This window comes from Felis catus, chromosome B3 (assembly GCF_018350175.1).
Source record: "Felis catus isolate Fca126 chromosome B3, F.catus_Fca126_mat1.0, whole genome shotgun sequence".
In the NCBI taxonomy this organism is placed as follows: domain Eukaryota; kingdom Metazoa; phylum Chordata; class Mammalia; order Carnivora; family Felidae; genus Felis; species Felis catus.
This window is the reverse complement of record NC_058373.1, coordinates 3,236,388-3,259,243: the sequence shown is the minus strand read 5'-3', so window position 1 is coordinate 3,259,243 and position 22,856 is coordinate 3,236,388. Positions and strand designations below refer to the sequence as shown.

Here is a 22,856-nt window from a genome sequence, read left to right as displayed (position 1 = left end):
GGCATGGTGTGAAGATTCTGGGATCAGTCGACCTGGTTTTCAGGCTCTTCCTGATGATGCTATTTACCAGCTGTGTGATACTGAAAGGCCAGTTGACCTCAGTAACATTCAGATGCCTTATTTGGAAAATAGGGGTAGAAGACATCACCCGAGTCATCAGGTTGCTGTCAAGATTTAATGAAATAATACGTGTACGGTGCTTGGCATGATGCCGGACATGTGGCAGGCATTCGATAAAAATCAAATATTACCATCATTCTTTCATTATTAGCTTGAGAAAATCATCTAATCAGGATGAGAGGATCTCAAAAGTCTTTGGAGTTAGCTACTCCTCAGATAATTTAATCCCCGCACCAGTTTTCCCATCCTGCCTAGCTCCCGGTTGAATACCTGTTCTTGGAGAACCCTGGCTTCTCAAACTTTCCGATATTGAACTAAACTTAGGCTTAAACCTGTAGCTTTCACCGTTTGGAAACACAAAGAACAGATGTAAACCCTTGCCTCATGACAGCCCTTTGTGAATTTAAAAATATCTTTAATCATGGGCTTTTCCTTAAACTTCCTTGGAACTTTTCCTACCTCTCCCTGAAACTTTTATTTGATCTTTCTCCTTCCCTTCAGCACCAAAACTTTGGAAGGAATCATCCATAGATGTGGTTTTAACTCCCTCCAGTTTTATTTTGTCTTCAACACCTTGGATACAGTGTCTGATTCAGCAGCTCCCCATGCTGGTGGGGGGGGGGGGCGACATGCCCAGAGTCAAAACGAAATGAAAACCAGAGAAATGATAGAAGGGACCCTTTTTTATTGAGCCTTTTGAAATGTTCTAATCCCTGTACTGAGAGTTGGTACATACATTTTCTCATTGTATCCTTACCAGACCCTATGTGAAGTATGTATTATTATCTGTATATTACTACTCATTTATTTTTTATTTTTATTTTTTTATTCTTGAGAGAGAGAGAGGGAGGGGCAGAGCGAGAGAGAGAGGGAGAGAGAGCAATTCCCAAGCAGGCTCCACACTCAGCACAGAGCCTGATGTGGGGCTTGATCCCATGACCCTGGGGATCATGACCTGAGCCGAAATCAAAAGTCGGACGCTCAAATGACTGAGCCACCCAGATGTCCCTCTTATCTCTATATTGCTCTTGAGGAAAATGGGTCTCTTGAGAGTTTGAATTGTTGGTCATCCCGCATCTTGAAAGCATTGGTGGGGCTGGGCAGGGAGCTGTCTGCCTCCAGAGCCCCTGCATAAACACCAGGTATAGAAATACAAATAAAGTTGAGAGAGTGTAAGGAGGGTAGAGATAAAATCTCTCACTAGGTAATATCAGCGGGCACATACTATGTAGAAGATGTATTTGTAAAATAAAAAGAGACGTGGCATAGCCCTTCGCCTCATATACAGAAGCTCACAATCGGGTAAAGCCCCACACATGCACGCACACACAAATTGCCCACAAAAATAATAAGTCACAATTATGAGTAAGGACTAAAAGGTAGCAGTATAGGCATATGTGGTGAGACATCTCTCCCATTCATTCCTTTCTTGCATTTAAAAATGGTTTATAGGGGCGCCTGGGTGGCTCAGTCGGTTAAGCCTCTGACTTCGGCTCAGGTCACGATCTCAAGGTTTGTTGAGTTCAAGCCCAGTGTCGGGCTCTGTGCTGACAGCTCAGAGCCTGGAGCCCGCTTCAGGTTCTGTCTCCCCTGCTCTTTCTGCTTCTCCCATGCTCACACTCTGTCTCTCTCTCTCAAAAATAAAGAAACATTAAAATAAATAAATAAAAATGGTTTATAAAGATACGTACGTAGGTATAACGGCAGAGGAAGGACCCAAGGTGTGGGTATAAGTAACGATACACAGAAGGAGATGTAAAGATATACAATAGAGCGATGGGTATGTATTGATGTTGAGATAGTGTGGAAATGGAGATAAGAACAAAGAAAAAAGTGTTCAAAGCAAAACGGTGGCCCAGAAGGATATGGCGGACTTCAGGATGGCAGTCGTTTTGGGGAGAAAAGGAGAGAAAAGGACCAGAGTAGGGTCAGAGGAGAGAGGGGAGGGGTGGGGAGCCGGGTACCCAGCGGAAACAGTATCTCTAGCGTTCCGTTCAGTTTATATACCTACAAGTCTATGACTCAAATTAAAAATATACATTAAAAAAATGAGTAACGATGTGCAGGGAGGGGCCGTGTCGGTTCCCCCCTTTCCATTAGATGGGGGGCGCGCGTAAGATCGCCCTCCCCCAGCCCCCCAAGCGATATCCTGCAAGGCTTTACGGCTTGCATAGTTTGCAAACTCTGTCCTCGTGGAAGAGAGCCCCCTCCTGAATCCAGGAAGGCTCCCACCGGGAGGATGTCTAGAGCTGCAGCCCCGCGTTCTCACGCTCCCGTCGCCCGCTTCTGTCCGCAGGCGGTGGGCTGCGACCGGCACCTGGGGAGCGGCGCCCGCGAGGACAGCTGCGGCGTGTGCGCCGGCAATGGCTCCACCTGCAGGCTCGTGCGGGGACAGTCCAAGGCGCACGTTTCTCCGGAGAAAAGTAGGTCTGACCCCCGCGCCGCTGCACCGCCCCTTGCTGGACACCTTTTCCTGTCGCTGAGCTGCTTGGGCGCAGAGCGCTTCCGACCCGTGCTCCGCAAGTCCCATTTCTTCCGGAAAGTGTCTGTCACATTCTCGGTTCGGTGAACTTCTCTGAGACCCCCCGTTTCTTTGAATCTTTACCGAGACAGGTTTTTTTTTTTTTTTTTCAAGATTTGCCATTGTTTTAAGGTAAAGCATGAAGTAGTAATTTTTTTATTTGCCTCCCATGCTTGCTAACAAGGTAGAGAACACCGCCTTGTATTTCTTACCCCATCTTTCCAGACCTTCTCCTCTTTCAATGAACCACAAAAGTCACCTCTGCGTTTTTCCGGTTGGATGTTGGTCTTTTCCGCCAGGGTTTGTTACGTCACGAGTATGAACCGCTTGCCTGTTAACTTTCAATTTTTTGGTGATACCTATTTTATTTTATTTTCATATTAAATATAATTTATTGTCACATTGGTTTCCGTACAACACCCAGTGCTCATCCCAGCAGGTGCCCTCCTCCGTGCCCATCACGCACTTCCGTGACACCTATTTTAAATATTGGCTTCGGTTTGTCGTTTGGCTTTCAATATTGTTTGTGTTTTTAGGATCGATAGTTTCTAAGTTTTACGTACTCAGAAATTTTCGTCTTTTTTTTTTTTTTTTTAATCTCAGTGATGTCTGCCTTTTGTAATCCCACGATTTGGGGGTCAGTAAGCATTTTGGGTAAAGGGCCAGGTAGGGTTTTAGGGCTCGGCAGGGCGTATATGTTCTGTCTCAACTACTTAGCACTGCTGTTGCAGCACCCCCCCCCCCCCCGCACCCCCAGACAAGGCCGAAGCACAGAGCACGGCTGTGTTCCGATAAAGCTTTATGTGCAGGGGTAGCAGTTCAAGCTAGACTTGCTGGAGAAGTCAGCCATGGAAACTGGGCGTAGCGGGAAGTACCCCAAGGCCCAAAGACGACCATGGCAGCAAGCGACGGTGATGGGAAAGGGCCCGAGGCCCAGTGGCCTGCCACCTGTTACTGACTGCAGGAGGTGGGGAAGCCGGCGCCTTGAAGGAGGTGCGGCTGGTGACCCGCGGGCCAGTCTGTTCCATCCCTGCCTCCTTAGCGCGCGTCCCGGCGGGAAGAGGTTCCGCCAGACAAGCTGGTGCCGAAGCAAAGTGAAAGCTTTGAGGGCGGAGGCCACTCTTCTGATGCCAGAGAGACGCTAAAGCCGGACTGCTCGGCCGGTGTGCGTCTAGGGGCCTCAGCCCTGAACGTACTAGCAAGGACCCTTCCCAGAATACCACGCGCAAGGATTGCGGGTCGCCCTGGACAGCCCCCATCGTGGGCGCCGTTATCCTAGGTTTCCCGCATCTCATGGAGGGGACCTTGTTGAAGTCTGGAGGGGTAACCCGCCCACCCCCCTCAGCGGTGACTGTTTCGGAGGCCGCAGTCATGTCCTCCTCTCAGGTCCTGCTGGGTGTGTTCTTCCTGCTTTGGCACCCACGGGGTGGGACAGCCATCAGGCCCAGGCCTGGGGCCACGCCCTCCACCTCCCGGAGCCTTCCTCCCAGAGCACCTGCTCACTGTTTTGTGTCCTCCCCGGCGTTTCCTAGCTTCTAGTTTCCATGAGCACCTTTATGTTGCAAAACCTTCTTTTTTTAAATTTGAGAGAGAGAGAGAGAGAGAGCGTGCACACACAAGTGGTGGAGGGGCAGAGAGAGAGGGGGAGAGAAAATCCCAAGCAGGCTCCGTGCTGTCAGCACAGAGCCCAACACGGGGCGGGATCTCATGAACCCTGAGATCACGTCCTGAACTGAAATCAAGAGTCAGATGCTCAAGCGACTGAACCACTCAGGTGCCCCTCAAAATCTTCTCTTATAATTACAGTCCTTATGTCCTAGTGACATTATCCTTTGGTAAAAAGGCTTGCTTTTCAATACTTTGAATGCACATTAAACATTCATAATAAAGCAGCACATTTTGGTTTTGAAGCTTTTCTTTTTCCATTTTTAAGTAAATCTGTATCTATATAACAGATAATATAGATAATAGATATAGACATTTATTTCTGATCAAAAAAACTAGACTTGTTATACATTCAGGAGATTAAGTGTCATCTGTCTGGTATTTAAGCAATGTCTAAACATCTAAAAAATATATAAGCATATATCCAAATATATAGAAAAAAATGAAAATGAAATCAAAATGGCTTATAAAAAATTAGTTAAACTCAAAACAGGGTAGTAATGGAGGGGAAAAATACAAGGCATGCAGAAATTTTATTTATTTTTATTTTTACTTTAAGTTTATTTATTTATTTTGAGAGAGAGAAAGAGAGAGAGACAATCCCAAGCAGGCTCTCTATGACAGCACAGAGCCTGACGTGGGGCTCGAACTCATGAACCATGAGATCATGACCTGAGCCAAAATCAAGAGTTGGACACTTAACCAACTGAACCACCCAGGTGCCCCCAAGGTATACAGAAATTTAAAAAAAAAAATTGGAAACAGACCTTATTTACAAAAATAGGCAGCAGGCTGAATTTGACCCCCAGATTGTAATTTGTAAACCGCTGCCTTAAAAGGAAAAAATCTATTCCTGTGTATTTTCTGCCAGCACCCCTATGGTTCTGTTTTCCTCACGTAAAACCTTCTGTTCATTTGAATTTATTTTGATATAACTTATGATATAGGGATTTTACTTGTTCTCTCCAGGTGGGAGAACACCATGGGAGGATGTAGGCAGGTGGGGGAAACCCAAAGTTCCAGGTGGGGGAAACCCAAAGTTGGTGCCATGATGCTCACGAAAAGCCTAGGCGTTCTTGAGAAACTGTTAACATGTTGCTCAGGCCTGAGTCCTGTTCCGCACTGGATGGGATGAAGGAGGAGACAGATGGCATTCAGGAGGCAATCATAAGGGCCTTCCTTGTCGTGCCGCACACGTCACTTAGGTGGAAGTTAGGCAGGGGAGTGACGTGGTTAGATTTGTGTTTTAATAAAATAATCTTAGCAGCATGTCGAGGCTGGACTACCTGTGAGGGGAGCCGGGAGGCAAGGAGTCCATCTGGGAAGCTTTTTGTAAATGCTTCAAAACTACTTTTTGTAAATAGAGGGTTTTTGAGATAATGAGGCCTTAGTCCAAGGAAGTGTGATGGGAGACAGACCAGAGAGATCTTTAGGACATAGAATTTGCAGAGTCCGATAATCCTTGGAATGAAGACCACAAGAGAAAATAAGTGAGGCTGATTCCAGCTCCCAGCCTGAGCAGAAGGGTGGATATGCTCGCTGTTCACTTGAGTGAGGGATTCACGCAGAGGAGTCACATACCGACAGTAAAGCTCACCTCCTCGGATTTTCCTTCTCTTGGGAGATTTGGCCCCATGAGTATTAAATATGTGAGAATCTTTCTGGTACCTTCAAAGAGATGTTGATTGTATTTTGTTTGGGGTTAAAGGATTGATCTGAAATACTCCAGTCCAGGGGCATCTGGGTGGCTCAGTCGGTTGGGTGTCCAACTTTGGCTCAGGTCATGATCTCGTAGTTCACGGGTTCAAGCCCCACATTGGGCTCTGTACTGACAGCTCAGATCCTGGAGCCTGCTTTGGATTCTGTGTCTCCCTTTCTCTCTCCCACCCCTGCCCTGCACTCATCTTCTGTGTCTCAAAAATGAATAAACGTTACAAAAAACTAAAAAATGAAATACGCCAGTCCATTGTTGTCTGGTAGCAAAATCCCCTTATTGGTGATAAATAAATTAGGTAAGTCCACCCAAAAAGAGTGTGTAGAATATATCCCGGGGCTAAGAATTGCATCCTGGGGAGCACCTGAGGTCAAGGCATTTAGCCAGCAAAGAACTTTAAAGGAACCTGAATGAGAGAAGATAGAAAGAATAGGTAAATGCAGGACTTCGCAAAAGCAGTATCATGGACGCCAAAGGACTGAGTATTTCCAAAAAGGAGGTGACGGTCAACCATGTTAACCGCTGCTGTGATACCAACTGGAATAGGAGTCCAACATGTGCTCTTTGGCAATTCAAAGACCACCCGTGACCTTAGCAAGAGTGGTCTCAATGAATTTCAACAGAAGCCAAAGACTGACTGCAGTGGGTTGAGGAGTGAACAGAAGTGACCAGAGATTATATAGACAGAGGATTTACCCGGGACAAAAGGAGGGTGCACACCCATGCCATGTGGAGCTGGATAACTATACAGGCAGGGAACATGGACAGGAATTAGCAGTATTCTAGAATATTGGATTTTTTTTGGTACTGTTCATTAAGAGGTGAGAGTCAGCTCTGGAAGAGCGAGGGCTCTCAGAGACTTGAGAGTGTTCCCATCAAAGAAAGGAGGGGAAGGAACTTACCAAAGACAGTAAAAAGCTAGAGTGATCTCTGTGAGGGCTCCCTGAGATGGGGGACCATGAATTCGTAGAGGTTCCCACCGGTGGACGTCATGAAGGAGCTGGCTTTGAGCAGTGGTGCACCAGTGAGGAAGGCTTTCTCCTACATACCATGGAAAACCCAACTTACAAATACAGGACGGTCTGCAGTAGACAGCCAAGGTTGGAGAAGCCGTTCTACTGTGTCTTTAAGGAACCAGACTCGTCTCTGTCTCCTCCATCGTCATCATCTGCATCATCATCCTTAGAGTGTGGCTTCCATCTCTGTCAGTGCAAAGTCACTGTTCGACATTCACAGCCATCCACACCCAGACAATAAAAGAGGTAGTGCAAAAACCATTCCTCGAATGCAGTACCCTTTGTTCAGGAAGGGAAGTCCTCCCCGGGGAGGGCTGCCTCATCACCCAGAACTGTGGCCTGCACACACACTGGCTTCTACAGAGCTGGGAAACCACAGATACAGCTTTCCACCCATTCCGTTATTACTGATATTGATACAGTGCTTTCGAATGCCCGGAATTGTCCTCAAGCATGGCGTCCCACTTAGTTCCACTACCCCCCTTACGTGATAGTTTTGATATCGTCAAACCCACCTCACCGATGAAGAGACTAAGGACCAGAGATGTTAAGGACCATCTCTCATAACTAACTACGAAAGACACTGTGGGGAAGTGGCTAAGAAGTTGGGTTCTGGGGGCCAGACAGCCTGGGTTTAAATCCTGGGTTGGTTGCTTACTACTGTGTACTTTGGTTTTCTCATTTTAAACTGGAAACAGCAATAATACTGCCTTTGTAGAGGTGCTGTCAGGATTAAGTAAATCCATCGTGTTGAGCATTGCAAATAGTGTCTGGCACCTAGAGAGTGCCCAGTGAATGCTGGCAGTGTTTTTATTAGAAATATGACTCATTTGGGTACCAAAAGATGTCACACCTCTCACGTACATTAAATGTAAATGTGAATATTTATAAACAGATGTCCCAATCAGCAGTCAGTCGGTCTGGGTGTTGTTGTTGTTGTTTTAATTTATTATTATTATTTTTTTTACATTTACTTATTTTTGAGAAACAGAGTGAGACAAAGCGTGAGCGGGGGAGGGGCAGAGAGGGAAGGAGACACAGAATCTGAAGCGGGCGCCAGGCTCTGAGCAAGCGGTCAGCACAGAGCCCGATGCGGGGCTCGAACCCACGAACTGTGAGATCATGACCTGAGCCAAAGTCGGACGCTCAACCGACTGAGCCACCCAGGCGCCCCACGGGTGTTGTTTTTAAGAAAGCTGCTGATGGGGATGGAGGGGGACCTTGTCAGAAGTGTCAAGGAAGACTGAATTGTAGGAGACGGTAGCGCTGGAGAGGAAAGATTCAGATCAGGGGGAGACTGTGAGGAGCCAGGCTGGACTGGGAGGAGTTAATCCAGGACGGCTTTTGGACTGGAAGTGGGGAAATAATAGCTCGGGTGTTGGGGGAGCACCTAGAGTTAAGCACTGGCTTTGAAGGGCCTGGAAGTCTCAGCAGAAAGAGACGCCATCTTGTCAGGGTCCAAGAGTGATTAGAAATCGCGGTAATTCTAATTGAACCAGGGTAGACGCTGAGTGAAATTGGGTCAAGAAACCAGTCTTTTGGAGACATGAGCCGTGGAGGCTCTGAAATGCGAAGGGATGGGATGGGGTACAGTTTCTCACTCTTGGTAAGGTAGAACAGATTCTCTCTGTCTCTCTCTCTCTCACACATTGATTTCGGTTTGTGGATTAGGGATCCCTATGAGACTGTATTGGAAATTGTGTAGTTTTTTCTCCAGGAAAATGCACTTGTAACCCCAACCCCCAAATTTGCCATTCTGGTTTGTTTTGGGGGGGCGTGTCTCAGACCCCTGTGCCAGTTCAGGACATTGCGGGTCAAAAGCCCCTAAAAATCTAACCGTTTTGATTAGTTTCTACAAAGAAAGGGCAACCGACACGTAGGGACAGATTGTCCAGCACGGCGGGTGAGGTGACGTGCTAAAGGCAGGGGCAGCCGGGATGTCACCCAGCTCTGTATGTTTGTGCCTGGGCTGCGGGGAGAGTGAGCAGATTCCTGCCTGCGTGAAAACATGCTGCTTCTTGTCCTTGACTTTCATTACAGCCCCTTCAAGTCTGTTACTGCTCTGAAACTGGCCAGCTGAAGCCGTTCTTGGCCGGGATTTTCCGTGGGCCCTATGGAAGCACTTCCCTATAATCATGCTTTGTGTGAAAGAAATGTGGGGAGTGAAGCCATGTCTCTCCCCAAGTGTGCATCTCCGGGCCTGCGGAGTCCACCAAGTTCCTCCGTCCTCCCCTTGCCAAGCAATCATTCCTGTCTTCCTTGGGAGCCCCACCGAGCGGTGGGGGGAACACGGCCGTGAGACGCCATTGGCACAGCCTCACTCTGGACAGAGTGCTCAAGGTTGCTCGCACACTGTCATTTCCACCAGGCAGCGAGGCAGATTCAAGGTCTAAGCGCCCAGAGCCAAGACTTTCGCTATGAGAAAAATCCGAAATCAGTCCAGGTCCAACACATACATTTCCTGTTCCGCGGGGCAAGTTGAGACGCTCAACTAACGATGGCACAGAGAGCTTTGGAGGTTGGAACAGGGAGGCAGAGGCCACTCGGTGTCGAAAGAGAGGAAACTCCGTACACAGAGAAGCAAGCACGTCTATTTGGAGTCTTGGTTTGGACTCAGGGGACTCCGTTGTGTTTCCAGATTTGTCCGTGATTTGGGTCTTGTCCACATAAAGGCACACGTGGCCTAAAGGGGAGTAAATAAGCTTAGCTTGTCCCGTCTGGGCTCTTTGTACGTTTTTACCTGGTGCATCTAAGCCTCTTGACACAGGGATGTCCGAGGCCGACCTGGAACACCAGCATTTCGCTGAACTTTTGATGTCAGGGCAATAACCGCACCCTCTTGCCAAACATCCTGTGCTTGATCCTGTTAAGCACATCCTATCTCCTGATGGAAATAGAATCCTGGACCTGGCTTCTTATTACGAGGACATTTTCCCTTTGACTGTCACTTCCTAAAATAACCTAGAAACCGAACTCAGTCCGTAACAGGGAAGACCGCATCAGCCGTGACGTGGTAAACAGACCGTCTGCTCACATCGTCTCTTTCTGCCTCCCCATTCGTCTTCCCAGGGCAAGATGCTGACCGATAGTGTTCCTGTACCAGAGCTGTGTGTGGCTGAAGGAATATTTCAATCTAGCCCCCGACCGTTGTCATGGGATATTGCCCCCCATTTACTTATTTTGAGAGAGGCGGGGAGGGGCAGAGAAAGAGGGAGAACGAGAATCCCAAGCAGGCTCTTGCACGGTCAGTGGGGCTCGATCTCACGAACCATGAGACCGTGACCTGAGCTGAAATCAAGAGTCAGACGCTTAACCGACTGAGCCCCCCAGGCGCCCCCTCCCCATTTAATTCAACGAGAGACGGCATGGAGTGGTAAATGGATCCCGAGACTGAACACCTGGGGCCCGAACTCCCCGCTGCTCCTGGCTCTGTCACGCATGTGTTTGTGTGTGTTCTGTGTCCTCTGCATGAGGAGAAGCAAGGGCGAAATGATATGCAGCCTCCGTTGAGAAGTGCTGTCAATTCTGCTTCTCACGGAGCGCTCAGACCGACCGTGAATCCCCCAGCCTAAAACCTCCCCATGGATTGCCTTCCCACTTAGGCTAAAATGCATACCTTTCCGTGACCTTCAGAGTCTTGCACGGCTGCCTCTGTGTCATGTCACGTGTGCCCTTTGGCCCCTCATGCACGAGGCTCCAGTCTTACTGTCTGGAAGATTCTAGAGTGCCGAGTGCCCTTCCTGTTCCGGGCTTTTGCACTGGCCAGTCCCTGGGCCTAGCATACACTTCCCCTGGCTCTTAACACGGTTGCCTCTTTCTCCACCTTGAGTTCAAGGGTCAGCTCCTCAAGGAGCTGTCTCTGACCAATCTGCCAGTCTGCGAAGCTCTTCTCTTCTCTTTTTACTTCCTGTTTGGCCTTTATGAAGCATGTCCTGGGAGCTCAATACATGTTGAGCTAACGAACACAGGCACTTTGCTAGAGACGATTCGGCTTTCCGTTACGGTTTCAGTGGGACTCAATAATTGTGCAACAGAACTGGCCTAGAAGCCAGAGACTGGGTAATAACCTCAGCTTGGTTGCTCACTCTCTGTGATCTTAGGCAGAACCACAGGGCCCTTGGCTTTTTCGTCTGTATACTGAGAGCCTCAGCACAGATGATTTCCAAGACCTCTTCTCGCTCTGGGAGTCTATTAAGTATATCTGTAATTTATTTCTTGTTTTAAGAAAAAGCAGACCTTGGGTTGGAATGGAGATCGTAGAAATAGACCCGGGATCTTATAGAAAGACATGTTCCAAAGCTTTAACGAAAAGGTTCAACAGAGGTGGCTTACGTTTATTCTTAAAGGGCCCAGGAAGTTTTCCATACGCAAGGGAAGTGAGTTGGTTTGAAGTCTCCTCGAATCTCCCGTGAACCGCTGCTTGGGAAACTTTTACATGCTACCATCACGACCTGCGTGGGAGGGATTTTGTGTACGCGCTGAGCCCCTCACTGGCATGTGAGCTCATCGAGGGCCTTTCACACCTGGCCCACTACCTGGCACCCGATGTGTTCTCCATAAGGGTGTATTGACTGGCCTGGAACAGGATTGCATAACCCACTTAGACCAGCTGCCCACGTGAATGGAAAGCGGAAGCAGCCTATTGGTGGCCAAGCCCTGTCACACCTGGCGTCACCCAGGAGAACTGACATCCACTAACCATAGAGTGCTCTGGGATCATTAAGAATAATAATAATTATTGGGACGGTAATAATAATAGGGGCCTCCATAGGCTGTACACTTATTTGTGGGTGCTGTGCTGAGTACTTTTATGTATGATACGGTTTATTCCTCACCATAACCCTACAGAGTAGGTACTATTTACAGCCTCCCCTTTGACAAACATGGACAGTGACCCAGGGGCTCAGTGAAATGCAATGCCTTGTTCAAAGTCTCACCCCAACAAGTCAGTGCCCCAGCGGGTCTGACTTCAGAGTTCATGTGCTCCCCAGCCTCCTGAGAGGTCTTCCCAGATGAGCAAGAAATGTGCACTGAGGTCTAGAGGGATGGGGTCGGAACACAGCACAAAAATGGAAGCAGAAGTGGAGCAAAGGCTGCCTCAGCCAACCTGCCCGTCGTCCCCCCATCAGAGCCCGCCCCCCCATCAGAGCCCGCACCCCCATCAGAGCCCGCACCCCCCCCCCCATCAGAGCCCGCCCCGTGGCTCGTACTGCTGCATGCACATCAGGACCCTCTGGGGAACTTGGTCCGTGTTCTAGCCCTCAGGCCCTACCCTAGAGTTTTGGGGGATAAATCTGGACAGTTCCATGTCGCCAGAGTCTCCAGGTAGTGACTCTCATCTGTGCCTCTGGTTAATGCCTCTGCTTTTCAGCCTCTGACGTCCCTGCAGTGCAGGAAAGATCATTTTCCCTCTACCCTTCCAGGTTCTTGGTTCACAGCCCCTAGTAATAAGAAGACAGAGTAACAGGAGAAAAAGAAATTTAATTACGTGCGTACATATGGGAGCCCCACAGAGACAGGAGACTCAAAGAAGTGGCCAAAGCAGGAAGCTTTTCTACCTTTTAAGCAAAGGAATGATAGATTCGTGGAGCATTGACAAGACAAGGGGATTGGGCTGTGGTAGTAAATGGTGAAGTAGTTACAAGGTTTACCCATGAAGCCTCCTCTGTCCTCAGTTCCCTGTCTCTGGAGAGAAAGCTGCTTCTAACCCCCTGGTCCAGGGAGGAGACCTTTCTCACAGGAGATTTATTTTGTGCATTCAAGAGGACAGAGGAGGGGCAGAGCGTCCCTCCTGCACCTGCTACTTCGCAAGTACCTTTAAATCAAAGTAATCAGTATGCCGGGGCGCCTGGGTGGCTCAGTCAGTTGAGCGTCCGACTTCGGCTCAGGTCATGATCTCACAGCTCGTGAGTTCGAGCCCTGTGTCGGGCTCTGTGCTGACAGCTCGGAGCCCGGAGCCTGCTTTGGATTCTGTGTCTCCCTCTCTCTCTACCCCTTCCCAGCTCACGCTCTGTCTCTCTCAAAAATAAGTCAACATTAAAAAATTTTTTTAAATAATCAGTATGCCAAAGTGGCGTATTTGGGGTGACATATCCTGCATCCCGACATCCCGCCAGATCAGTAGGCAAATGACCATTTAACCCCCACCAGGCTCTTGATTTCTTAGATGCAGTATAAAGGGCAGCGGGGAAAGTTATGCCAGGTTGCTGGGCAGCATCTGGACAGAAGGTTGTTGCCTGCTGCTGATGCGTAACGTAGCCCCCGCCCCCGCCGCGGCATGCCGTTCAGAGTGAGTCCTGGAAGTGAGCACGGGAGGGGACACTCGCAGGCACCCTGCCTGTCACCACGCTCTTTTGAGGGAAAGGCGTCTGAGGCCAGGAAAGAAGCGCAGCTCCAGGTTGGGAGCAGATGGTTGTGCATAGACACAGGGGCTGACGGCCGAGGACGCTCAGGCGCAGGTGCAGGGATACTAGACTCCCGTGATGGTGATGGAGCATGGAGTTAGCTCACGGCAGGACCAGGGATGTCATAGCAGGGCAGGTGTGGGTACGAGAGGCCATTTATCAGCCTGCAGTTGGTTGTTCTTGCCAAATCAAGTCTCCAGCATGTCCCTTCTCTACGTTTATTTATTAATTTATTTATTTAAGTTGATTTATTTTTGAGAAAGAGACAGAGCATGAGCTGGGGAGGGGCAGGGAGAGAGGGAGACATAGAATCGGAAGCAGGCTCCAGGCTCCGAGCTGTCAGCACAGAGCCCGACGCGGGACTCGAACTCACGGACCGCGAGATCATGACCTGAGCCGAAGTCGGATGCCCAACCGACTGAGCCACCCAGGCGCCCTTCCTCTCTACTTTTAAAAAGTGGTTGTTGATTTCTGAGTTTGACTTTCCCCTGTCTTTGCTCCTGGCATGTCTCTTTCGTCCCACCTCGAGCTACAAAAGGCGGCCTGGATGGCCGTCCAGCTGCAGGACTGGTGTCTCCACATGCTGACTTTCCGGTCATCTGCCTCCTACAGCCGTCTACTGCACACACAGAGCGGCAGGTGAACTTGAATCAAACCCGACTCCCTGACTTTGGAAAGTTATCATCCCCTGCTCTGCACAGCATCACACGACTACCCCTTTCTAGTGTAAAAGACACCAAGCAGCGATCAGTACGTGAGAGCATTCACAAGCACCATCGTTTCTCAGTTTACAGAATGCTTTCATGGCCACTGTCTCATTCGAAAGGAAAATAGGCATTCTTTCCAATTTTTCCATAAGGTTGTTGTTATAATTTGCATTAGCATTTATTGGGATGCCTTTCTTCCTTTTTAAAAACACTCCTTCGTTCCTTGGGAATGGAGACTGGGGGCAGGATGTGTGTGTCAGTTTTAGCCCAAAGAAATAGCTCTAGAGGGGCACCTGGGTGGCTCAGTTGGGTAAGTGTCTGGCTCTTGATTTTGGCTCAGGTCATGATCTCACAGTTCATGGGTTCGAACCCCACGTCGGACTCCGCACTGACAGCGTAGAACCTGCTTGGGATTCTCTGTCTCCCCCTCTCTCTGCCCCACCCCTCAAAATAAATAAATAAACATTAAAAAAAAAAAGAACAGAAGGAGACATAAATGTGCAAGGTCCAGAAAAGTAACATGTAAAATACCTGACAAAAAGTTTTGTCCAGCAGAAAAGCCAACCCACCAAATTAAGAAAATAAAAAAACAAAACAAAAAAACGGGGAGTGGGAGTGAACATAAAACTTTTATGTTCAAAGCGAACATAAAACTTCTTCTCTTTTCCCATATTACCGTGGAACGGATAGTTTAGGTTGGTGCAGTTCTAGTTGGACTTCACTGTGAAATAAACAATCTGCTATAAATTACAGTCCTTCTGGGCTGACCCTGATGTTTATTGATTAGTTAATATTGTGTGGACAGTTTATTTCCCGTACATCTTGCTACTTAGTGGAACTGCGATCTGTAGCAGGAAATGAGACATACAAAAAATATGATGGAACAGCTGGGGTTGAGCACTTATGTGTGGGAGGGAAATCCGTGGAAGCAAATTTAATGGATCCTTAGGTCAGCTCCGAGATTGCAAAACAAGTGAAACCCATGAAACAGAAAGTCTGTGCTGCACAGGCTTCTGACGAGTGAGTTTGGGTTTACACAATTATACTTTGATCTCACAGTAGAAGAGTTAAGAGTAACTTTTGGTTCTGACCTCAGCCCTAGGAAGCCCTTGGAAATCTGTGATCTTGGCAAAGTCATTTCAACCTGAAAAAAAAAAAAAATCCAGTTCTCTGAACTGTAGAAGAGTTAATAAAAATTTTATTGTAACTGTATTAGAATAAAAGAGGTAATTTATCTCAAGTTACCTGGCATCCTACCTGGGGATGTAGTAAGTGCTCAGCGAAGTTTGAATAACTTACCCTTACCCAGCCCTTCTGGTGGTTAGGTTCTCTTCTAAGCCCTGCGCGTAACTTACCTCATTGAACCTCCTCAAAACTCCCTTGAAACAAGTATGCTTATTATCCTTATTTTGAGGCTCAGAGAAGGCAAGAAACTTGCCCCAGGTCACACAGCAGTCCCAAGTGGCAGCACTGGTATTCCAACCCAGGTCATGTGGCTCCAGCACCTGTGACCCTGACCCCCATCCAGATGGCCTTTCCCGATAGTTTGTAGAGTAAACGTAATGCAGGTGACATTTAATGTGTGACAAGAAGCAGCCCTGGGAAATGGCCCAGTGAGTAGCAGTGTGAAGGATCTTCTACTCCAAATTTAAGAGACACATATCCCGATTTCACTCATATGTGGAATTTGAGGCACACGACAGATGAACATAGGGGAAAGGAAGCAAAAATAAGATAGAGACAGAGAGGGAGGCAAACCATAAGAGACTCTCAAAGACAGAGAACAAAGTGAGGGTTGCTGGAGGGGAGGTGGGTGGGGGGATGGGCTAAATGGGGGATGGGCGTTGAGGAGGGCACCTGTTGGGACGAGCACTGGGTGTCGCAGGTAAGCGATGGATCACTGGGTTCAACCCTTGAAGCCAAGACGACACTGTACGTTAACTAACTTGAATTTAAATGTTAAACACGTTTTGGAATAGTTCAAACACTGAAAACACTCAGCCGAAACCGGTAATCTGTCACCACCACCGCCGTCCCCACCACCACCAAATCTGAGTGCTCCCAGACGTGGACCTATTGCCATCATATTGTAGGATGGGACAGAGAAGGAGTCTTCCCTCCGTGCGCTACGTTCTCAACCATTGGATCCTATGCCATTAGAAGGTGTATGTTAAAGCGGCCTCCGAGTCAGATCTGATTGGTGGTCTCTTTTGCAAACTTGTGATAAGACACGTTAAATGGTCTGTATGTAGCGTGCCCGGAAACACGAGGATCAGCCTGCTCCCACCGTACTTAGCCTCCTCCCTCCTGCACGATCTCCAGCTCTGGGTGGCTCCAGACTGAAGGGGAATTGACCAGGAGGATTGTGATAGACCAGACGGACAAAGCATGATTGCCGTATTTATATCAGAGCGAGTAGAATTTCAGGCAAAAAAGAAAATAACAAAGGTGAATACTTTAGATCCATCGGTAATCAAAAATCAGTTTTCAAAATTGCAAACAAATTGCAATCAAATTGCAAAATTGCAAACAAATGCCGTTCCATCGAAATATATAAAGAAGAAAAAAACCCTTTAAGTGTGTAAGAAGAAATTGGAAGAAGTAACTACTATGAGAAACTTTGACACACAATGTAATTATTGTTGCACGAACGGGTATTTCTGGACATTGCATTTGGAGGGAATATACTGTCTTTTCAAGCAGTTACGGGCCATTTAGAAAAACTGATTGTATGCTAGACTCCAGAGAAGATTGTGAAGAACGTCTCCGTAGAACAGAAACCACCCGAAGAGACCTCGCCCTGCAGCTGTGTGCAATCATGCCTTGCTGCCTCCTGTTCTAGAAGCACAAGGGTCTTTCTCTCCAGGGCTAATTAATCTCTCCATCTGTGTTCTGGATTCCAGCCCCTCTGCTTCCTCAGAGATCTCACGCCGCCCATGGTCTCCTCTCTCTCCTCTATCCCTCCCTCTCTTCCTTTCCCATCAGGGTTAAAAGAGACCCCAGATTTCTCCCACTTTAAATGCAAGTATAATTTTTTATCCAATTAACACAAAGTGTTATATTTCAGGTGTACAGTATAGCGATTCAACCATTCTGTACACTTCTCAGTGCTCATCACAACAGGTGCACTCCGGGTCCCCATTCCCTAGTTCACCCACCCACCCCCACCTCCCTCCCCTCCGGTGGCCATCAGCGTGTTCTCTGTGTTTTCGAATCTGGGTTATTTGTTTGTTTTGGTCCCTTTTCTTTGTTCGTTTGTTTTTCTTGAATTCTTGAATTCTTACATATGAATGAGATCATATGGTATTTGTCTTTCTCTGTCTGACTCGTTTTCATTTAGCGTGGCACTCTCCAGCTCCATCCACATGGTTGCAAATGGCAACATTTCATTCGTTTTTATGGCTGAGTAATATTCCATTGTATATACATCGCCTCTTCTTTATCCATTCATCAATCAATGGACACTTGGGCTGTTTCCATATCTTGGCTGTTGTAAACAGTGCCGCAGTAAACATAGGGGTGCGTATATCTTTTCACATTGGTGTTTTCATTCCCTTTGGGTAAATACCCAGGAGTGGAATTAGTGAATTATATGGTAATTCTATTTTTAATGTTTGAGGAACCTCCATGCTGTTTTCCACAGTGCCTGCACCGGTTTGCATTCCCACCAACAGTTCACGAGGGTTCCTCCTTCTCCATACCCTCCCCGGTACTTGAGATTTCTTGTTTTTGATTTTCGCTGTTCTGACAGGTGCACAATCGTCTCTCACTGTGGGTTTAATTTGCATTTCCCTGAGGATGAGTGATGTCAAGCAAGTATAATTTTAACGATTGTGTGTGCACCACATATAAAAATACAGGTATTTTAAATTCTCCACATCTTTTGCTGCTACCCTAATCTTTCACCTACCTTTACTGACAGCTTTTGGAAAAACTGCTTATACTTCTGCTCTGCTCTTTCATTGTCGCTTCACTTCTCAAACCACAGCCTCCTGTGCCCGCTACTAATTGAAACTGCTTTTACAAAGCCCATTGACATTTTTTTTTCCTAGTGCTATGGACGTACTATTGTACTGTTGGTACCTCCCTCCTCAAAGTCCTCTATCTTACTAGACTTCTCACTGCATTTCTGGTCAAAGGTAGAGCTCTGCCATTTCTGCAGGAAAGGTGAAGCCATGCTGACAAGTTTGTGACCGTGGCACAGGCCTCCCTTACTGTCATCAGGACCGGCGTCTCCCCTCTCTCCGCCCCATATCAGTGCTACGCACAGCAGGGCTCACAAGCATGCAGAATCGGCACCCCTGGGAGGCAGCGAGATGGGCACGTTCTTGAGTTCCACCCTTTGCTTCTGGGTCAGGATTTCAATGGCTGGGGCAGGAGTCTGTGCTTTAACAAGTCCTCCAGGTGCTTCTGGGAGGTACAACCCTATAAAAGTATCATCGAGTCTTCCTCAGATGTATCGCGCTGTCCTGGAGAGTTACAGAAATGATAGGAGATTGCCCCTTGGGAGAAGGTGTTTAACACTGGAAGTACAGGTTTCTTTTCCCGTAATTCTAGGGACATTAAATCCTTAACACTGGATTACAGGTTGTCCCCCATCCCTAGCTGTCCCCTGTCCCGGCTGCCCTACAATGTCCACTTCTCTCCAAGGTTAGTACTGTGAACAACTGGGGATTCGTTGCCTTCTACGCAGCAGAACATTTGTTCCCAGGTTTGAGCTCTTCTGGCTAAAATCACATGCCACGGGTTCTGGTCTGAAAGGTTTCACTTGAGTGTGTAACAGTCAGTGGGTGGTGGTTAGAGCATGCACGCACACACATAACGAATATCTGTAGTGCCAGCCCCTAAAGAATGGAATTGCTTTGGAGTTTGTGAGGTCATAGAGGGTGACTTACCTTCCAGAGTATATCCTTCTGTCCCTTTTCATATTTTTAGAAAAAAATATTCCTTAATATTTTAACTAATTAAATGATACCATAATATTAATTAATGTTAACATGAGTTATTAATATATGTTATACATAGTCAACAATTTCCCAGCACCCCAAGAAGAATACACAATAATATGATAACATATCGGTGTTGTGACTGATTCATCACATGCTTACTTCCTTTGCCTGGATGCTGTAAATTTTGTACAGTAAACAAATAGCACATTGTATATGCAATAAAAGTTTGTTCTGAAAATGCATGTAAATTAGAAGGCTTTCCCCGAGCTGACAGAAACCTATCCGAGCACATCACTTGGGCTGAGCACTCTTGCAAAATCTTTACGAGCTTAGGCTGTTGTGTCTTATGAGTCGTGTTTGTCCTGTGGGAGTAACATAACACAGACCTTCATACACGTATGCATTTGAGAGACATACAGAACCGATCATTAAATATAATTTTTTTTTACAACTGAATTTTATCACTGAGGTTTTTCCTATTATTTCTCAAAAGTCTGCTTTATCTTTTTAAAGTGTTGGCCTAGGAAGATGTGCCATGATCTATTTAACCAGACTCATATTAACGAACATTTAGGTTTTTTTCTTGGTTTTGCTGTGCTTGTTCACCTTTGTACAAGTGTATCTTTGATTATATGTTTTTATTTTTCAAAGACACTGCTAATTTTTCCTCCCATAGGATTTACCATCATCCTCACAAACAGATTAAAATTTATGAGAGCATTTCGTTTTTACTAATGGGATAAGTGAAATGTATCTTGTTTTCAGGTTGCATTTCTGTGATTACCAGTGAGTTGGGCATCTTTTCATAATCTTCTGGTCCTTTTAATTCTTGGGGCACCTGGGGTGGCTCAGTCGGTTAAGCGTCTGACTTCAGCTCAGGTCACGATCTCATCGGTTCGTGAGTTCGAGCCCAGCGTCGGGCTCTGTGCTGACAGCTCAGAGTCTGGAGCTGCTTCAGATTCTGTGTCTCCCTTTTTCTGCCCCTCCCCTGCTAACACTCTGTCTTGCTCTCAAAAATGAATAAACATTAAAAAAATTTTTTTTTAAAGAATCAAAAGATACGGGGCACCTCCATGGTTCAGTCGGTTGAGTGTCCCGAGTCTAGGTCCTTTCTCAGGTCATGATCTCAGGGTTGTGCGTTCAAGCCCCACGTTGTGTATTATTGTCTTATTATTAATAGGCATTTTCTCCTATTTCTCCTTATGTTCCTATAGATTTTGCTTCATATATTTCAGTACCATTAATCTAAAGCACATATGAAGGTCATGATAGCTGAATTATTCCCTAGATTATTATGAAGTGCTCTTCCTTTAAATATTTAATGTGTTTTTCCCTTGAATTAAACTTTGTCTGACAATCGTATCATGATTTCTGTTTTATTTTTTTATATATTTTCCAGAGTATTAAGTTTAAATCTTAGACCTTTATTCTTCTACATTAAGACTCTCTTTAAAAAAAAAAAATAACGTTTATTCATTTTTGAGAGACAGAGAGAGACAGAGCGTGAGTGGGGTAGGGCAAAGAGAGAGGAAGACACAGAACCCTAAGCAGGCTCCAGGCTCTAAGCTGTCAGCACAGAGCCTGGTATGGGGCTCAAACTCAGAATGGCGAGATCACAACCTGAGCTGAAGTCAGGTGCTTAACCGACTGAGCCACCCAGGCACCCCTAAATTAGGACTCTTTAAAAACGTAATCACAAAGCCATTATTATATCTAAAAATTAACACTAATCCCTTAATATCATCAAATATCCAGTCTGTGTTCACTTTTCTCAGATCATCTCATAAATATTATAGTTTACTTGTTCAGTTTAAATATGATTTCCTTTAGTTCTTTGAGCATATTTCAAATAGCTTGTTTAAGGTTTTTTTCTAAAATTCCAACTCTGGGCTTATTTAGATACAGTTCCTATTGGTTGCTTTTTTTTTATTTAAAAAAAATTTTTTTTTCAACGTTTATTTATTTTTGGGACAGAGAGAGACAGAGCATGAACGGGGGAGGGGCAGAGAGAGAGGGAGACACAGAATCGGACACAGGCTCCAGGCTCTGAGCCATCAGCCCAGAGCCCGACACGGGGCTCGAACTCACGGACCGCGAGATCGTGACCTGGCTGAAGTCGGACGCTTAACCGACTGCGCCACCCAGGCGCCCCTCCTATTGGTTGCTTTTATTTTACCTGTGTATGAGCCATACTTTCTTATTTTATTTTTGTAGGTCTTGTAACTTTTTGTTGAAAATTAGACATCTTCAATATAATGTTGCATATCTGGAAATCAAATTCTCCCCGCCCCACCCCACCCCTAGTGTGTCACTCTTGGTGGCTACTGTTTAGTGATTTTCTCAGACCCAGTTTTGTGAGGTCTGTATCCTTTGTCCCATGTAGCTACTGAAGACTGTGCTCAGTTGGTTTAGTGGTCAACTAGTGATTGGATAGAGACTTAAAATGTCTGAAATCAGCAAGTCTTTGCTGAAGGGCTCTATGTATGTGTGGAGGCACAGTTCAACACTCAGCCAGACATCTGACAACTCTGTTATAACCTACACTTCCTTCTTGTTGCAGAGCCTCAAGGTCAGCCAGGGGTGAGAACGTAGGGCCTTTTCAGGTCTTTTCTGAGTATACTCACAGCCCTGACGTGCACATAGCCCAGCCTGTATGTGTGGCCTTCCAGATTCCCAGGAATATGATGGAGCTTGCCAAAGCCCCCTGTGGACATCTCTATTTCTCCAGATTTCCCCTTTAAGCTTTTTGGATAGCTTATGGTTTTCTTCAGCTGTTATCTACCACCTTGGGCAGCCTCAATGTTAACAAATTGCCTCTGATTGTTTTGGACAAGCGCCCCTCAGGAAAAGGCTGTTTGTACTGGGCAGGCCCCTGGGTACGTAAAATAAAGACAGCTTTGTGAGTGAGGCCCTCCAGGGAACCACTGTGCAAGTCAAGCAATGACAGTTGAGAATTGGGGCTTTGAGGGAGCTCCAACATATTCTGCCCCTGCAGCATCTTCCGGCATCTTCTGGGCTGCTGATTTTCACAGTGATAATGCTGTTGGTCTTTAAGGTTACAACAGAGGCTGAGAATGGGGAATATGGGAACAGGCTATTGAAAATGCCACAGAATTTGTGATTCTTACCAGGGGATTTTCTTTAATCAATTTTTCTCAGATTTGAGCTCAGGCTTTGCTCTACAAGCCTTAAGTTACTTTCCAGAATTTTGAAACGGTGAATTCTGACAGTTTTTTTCCTAGTATTTTCATGAAAGAGTGGCTTTCAGAGTCCTTACTTCATCATTTTTGCTTACGTATTCAAGTTAGTCTCTATATAAGGTCTGTATGTTGCATCTGGATGTTATGTCTCTTCGTTATTTTTTAATTAGAAGTATGTTCTTCTCTCTTTTTATTCTTAATTATGTTTAATTCATTTTTCATTATAAGCACACCCTTCTATTTTTTTCCCTTGAGATTTATTTGTTAAGGAAACTGTTTATTTGTCTAACAGGTCTTCCCATAATCTATATTTTTCTCATTACATTTCCATGATGTGGTATATTATGTTCCTTTGCACTATACATTTCATGTGAATAGGTAGTTAGATGTAAAGGCTTGATCATATTCCGATGTAGTTGCTTGTTCTGGTGTTATGCATTTCCTATCACATCATATTAGGAGGCACATGATGTATGGTTTTCTGTCTTATTGTGATGCTATAGCCATCAGTGATAATTAATGTATAAATGATAATATTATGTAAGTGCTTCATTTATCAG

General features: G+C 46.3%; 1 protein-coding gene across 3 annotated transcripts in view; it reads left to right on the top strand.

The window, feature by feature from the left end:
- Window positions 1-22,856, top strand: part of ADAMTSL3 (ADAMTS like 3) — a 351,370-nt gene that overhangs the window by 151,129 nt on the left and 177,385 nt on the right. For 2 of the 3 annotated variants that reach the window (XM_023254830.2, XM_045058725.1), the window contains one exon: window positions 2,417-2,543. The exons of the other annotated variant lie outside the window; for it this stretch is intronic. In XM_023254830.2, coding sequence (XP_023110598.2) covers window positions 2,417-2,543 — 127 coding nt within the window. The remainder of the gene's footprint in view (window positions 1-2,416; window positions 2,544-22,856) is intronic. 3 annotated transcript variants of the gene reach the window in all.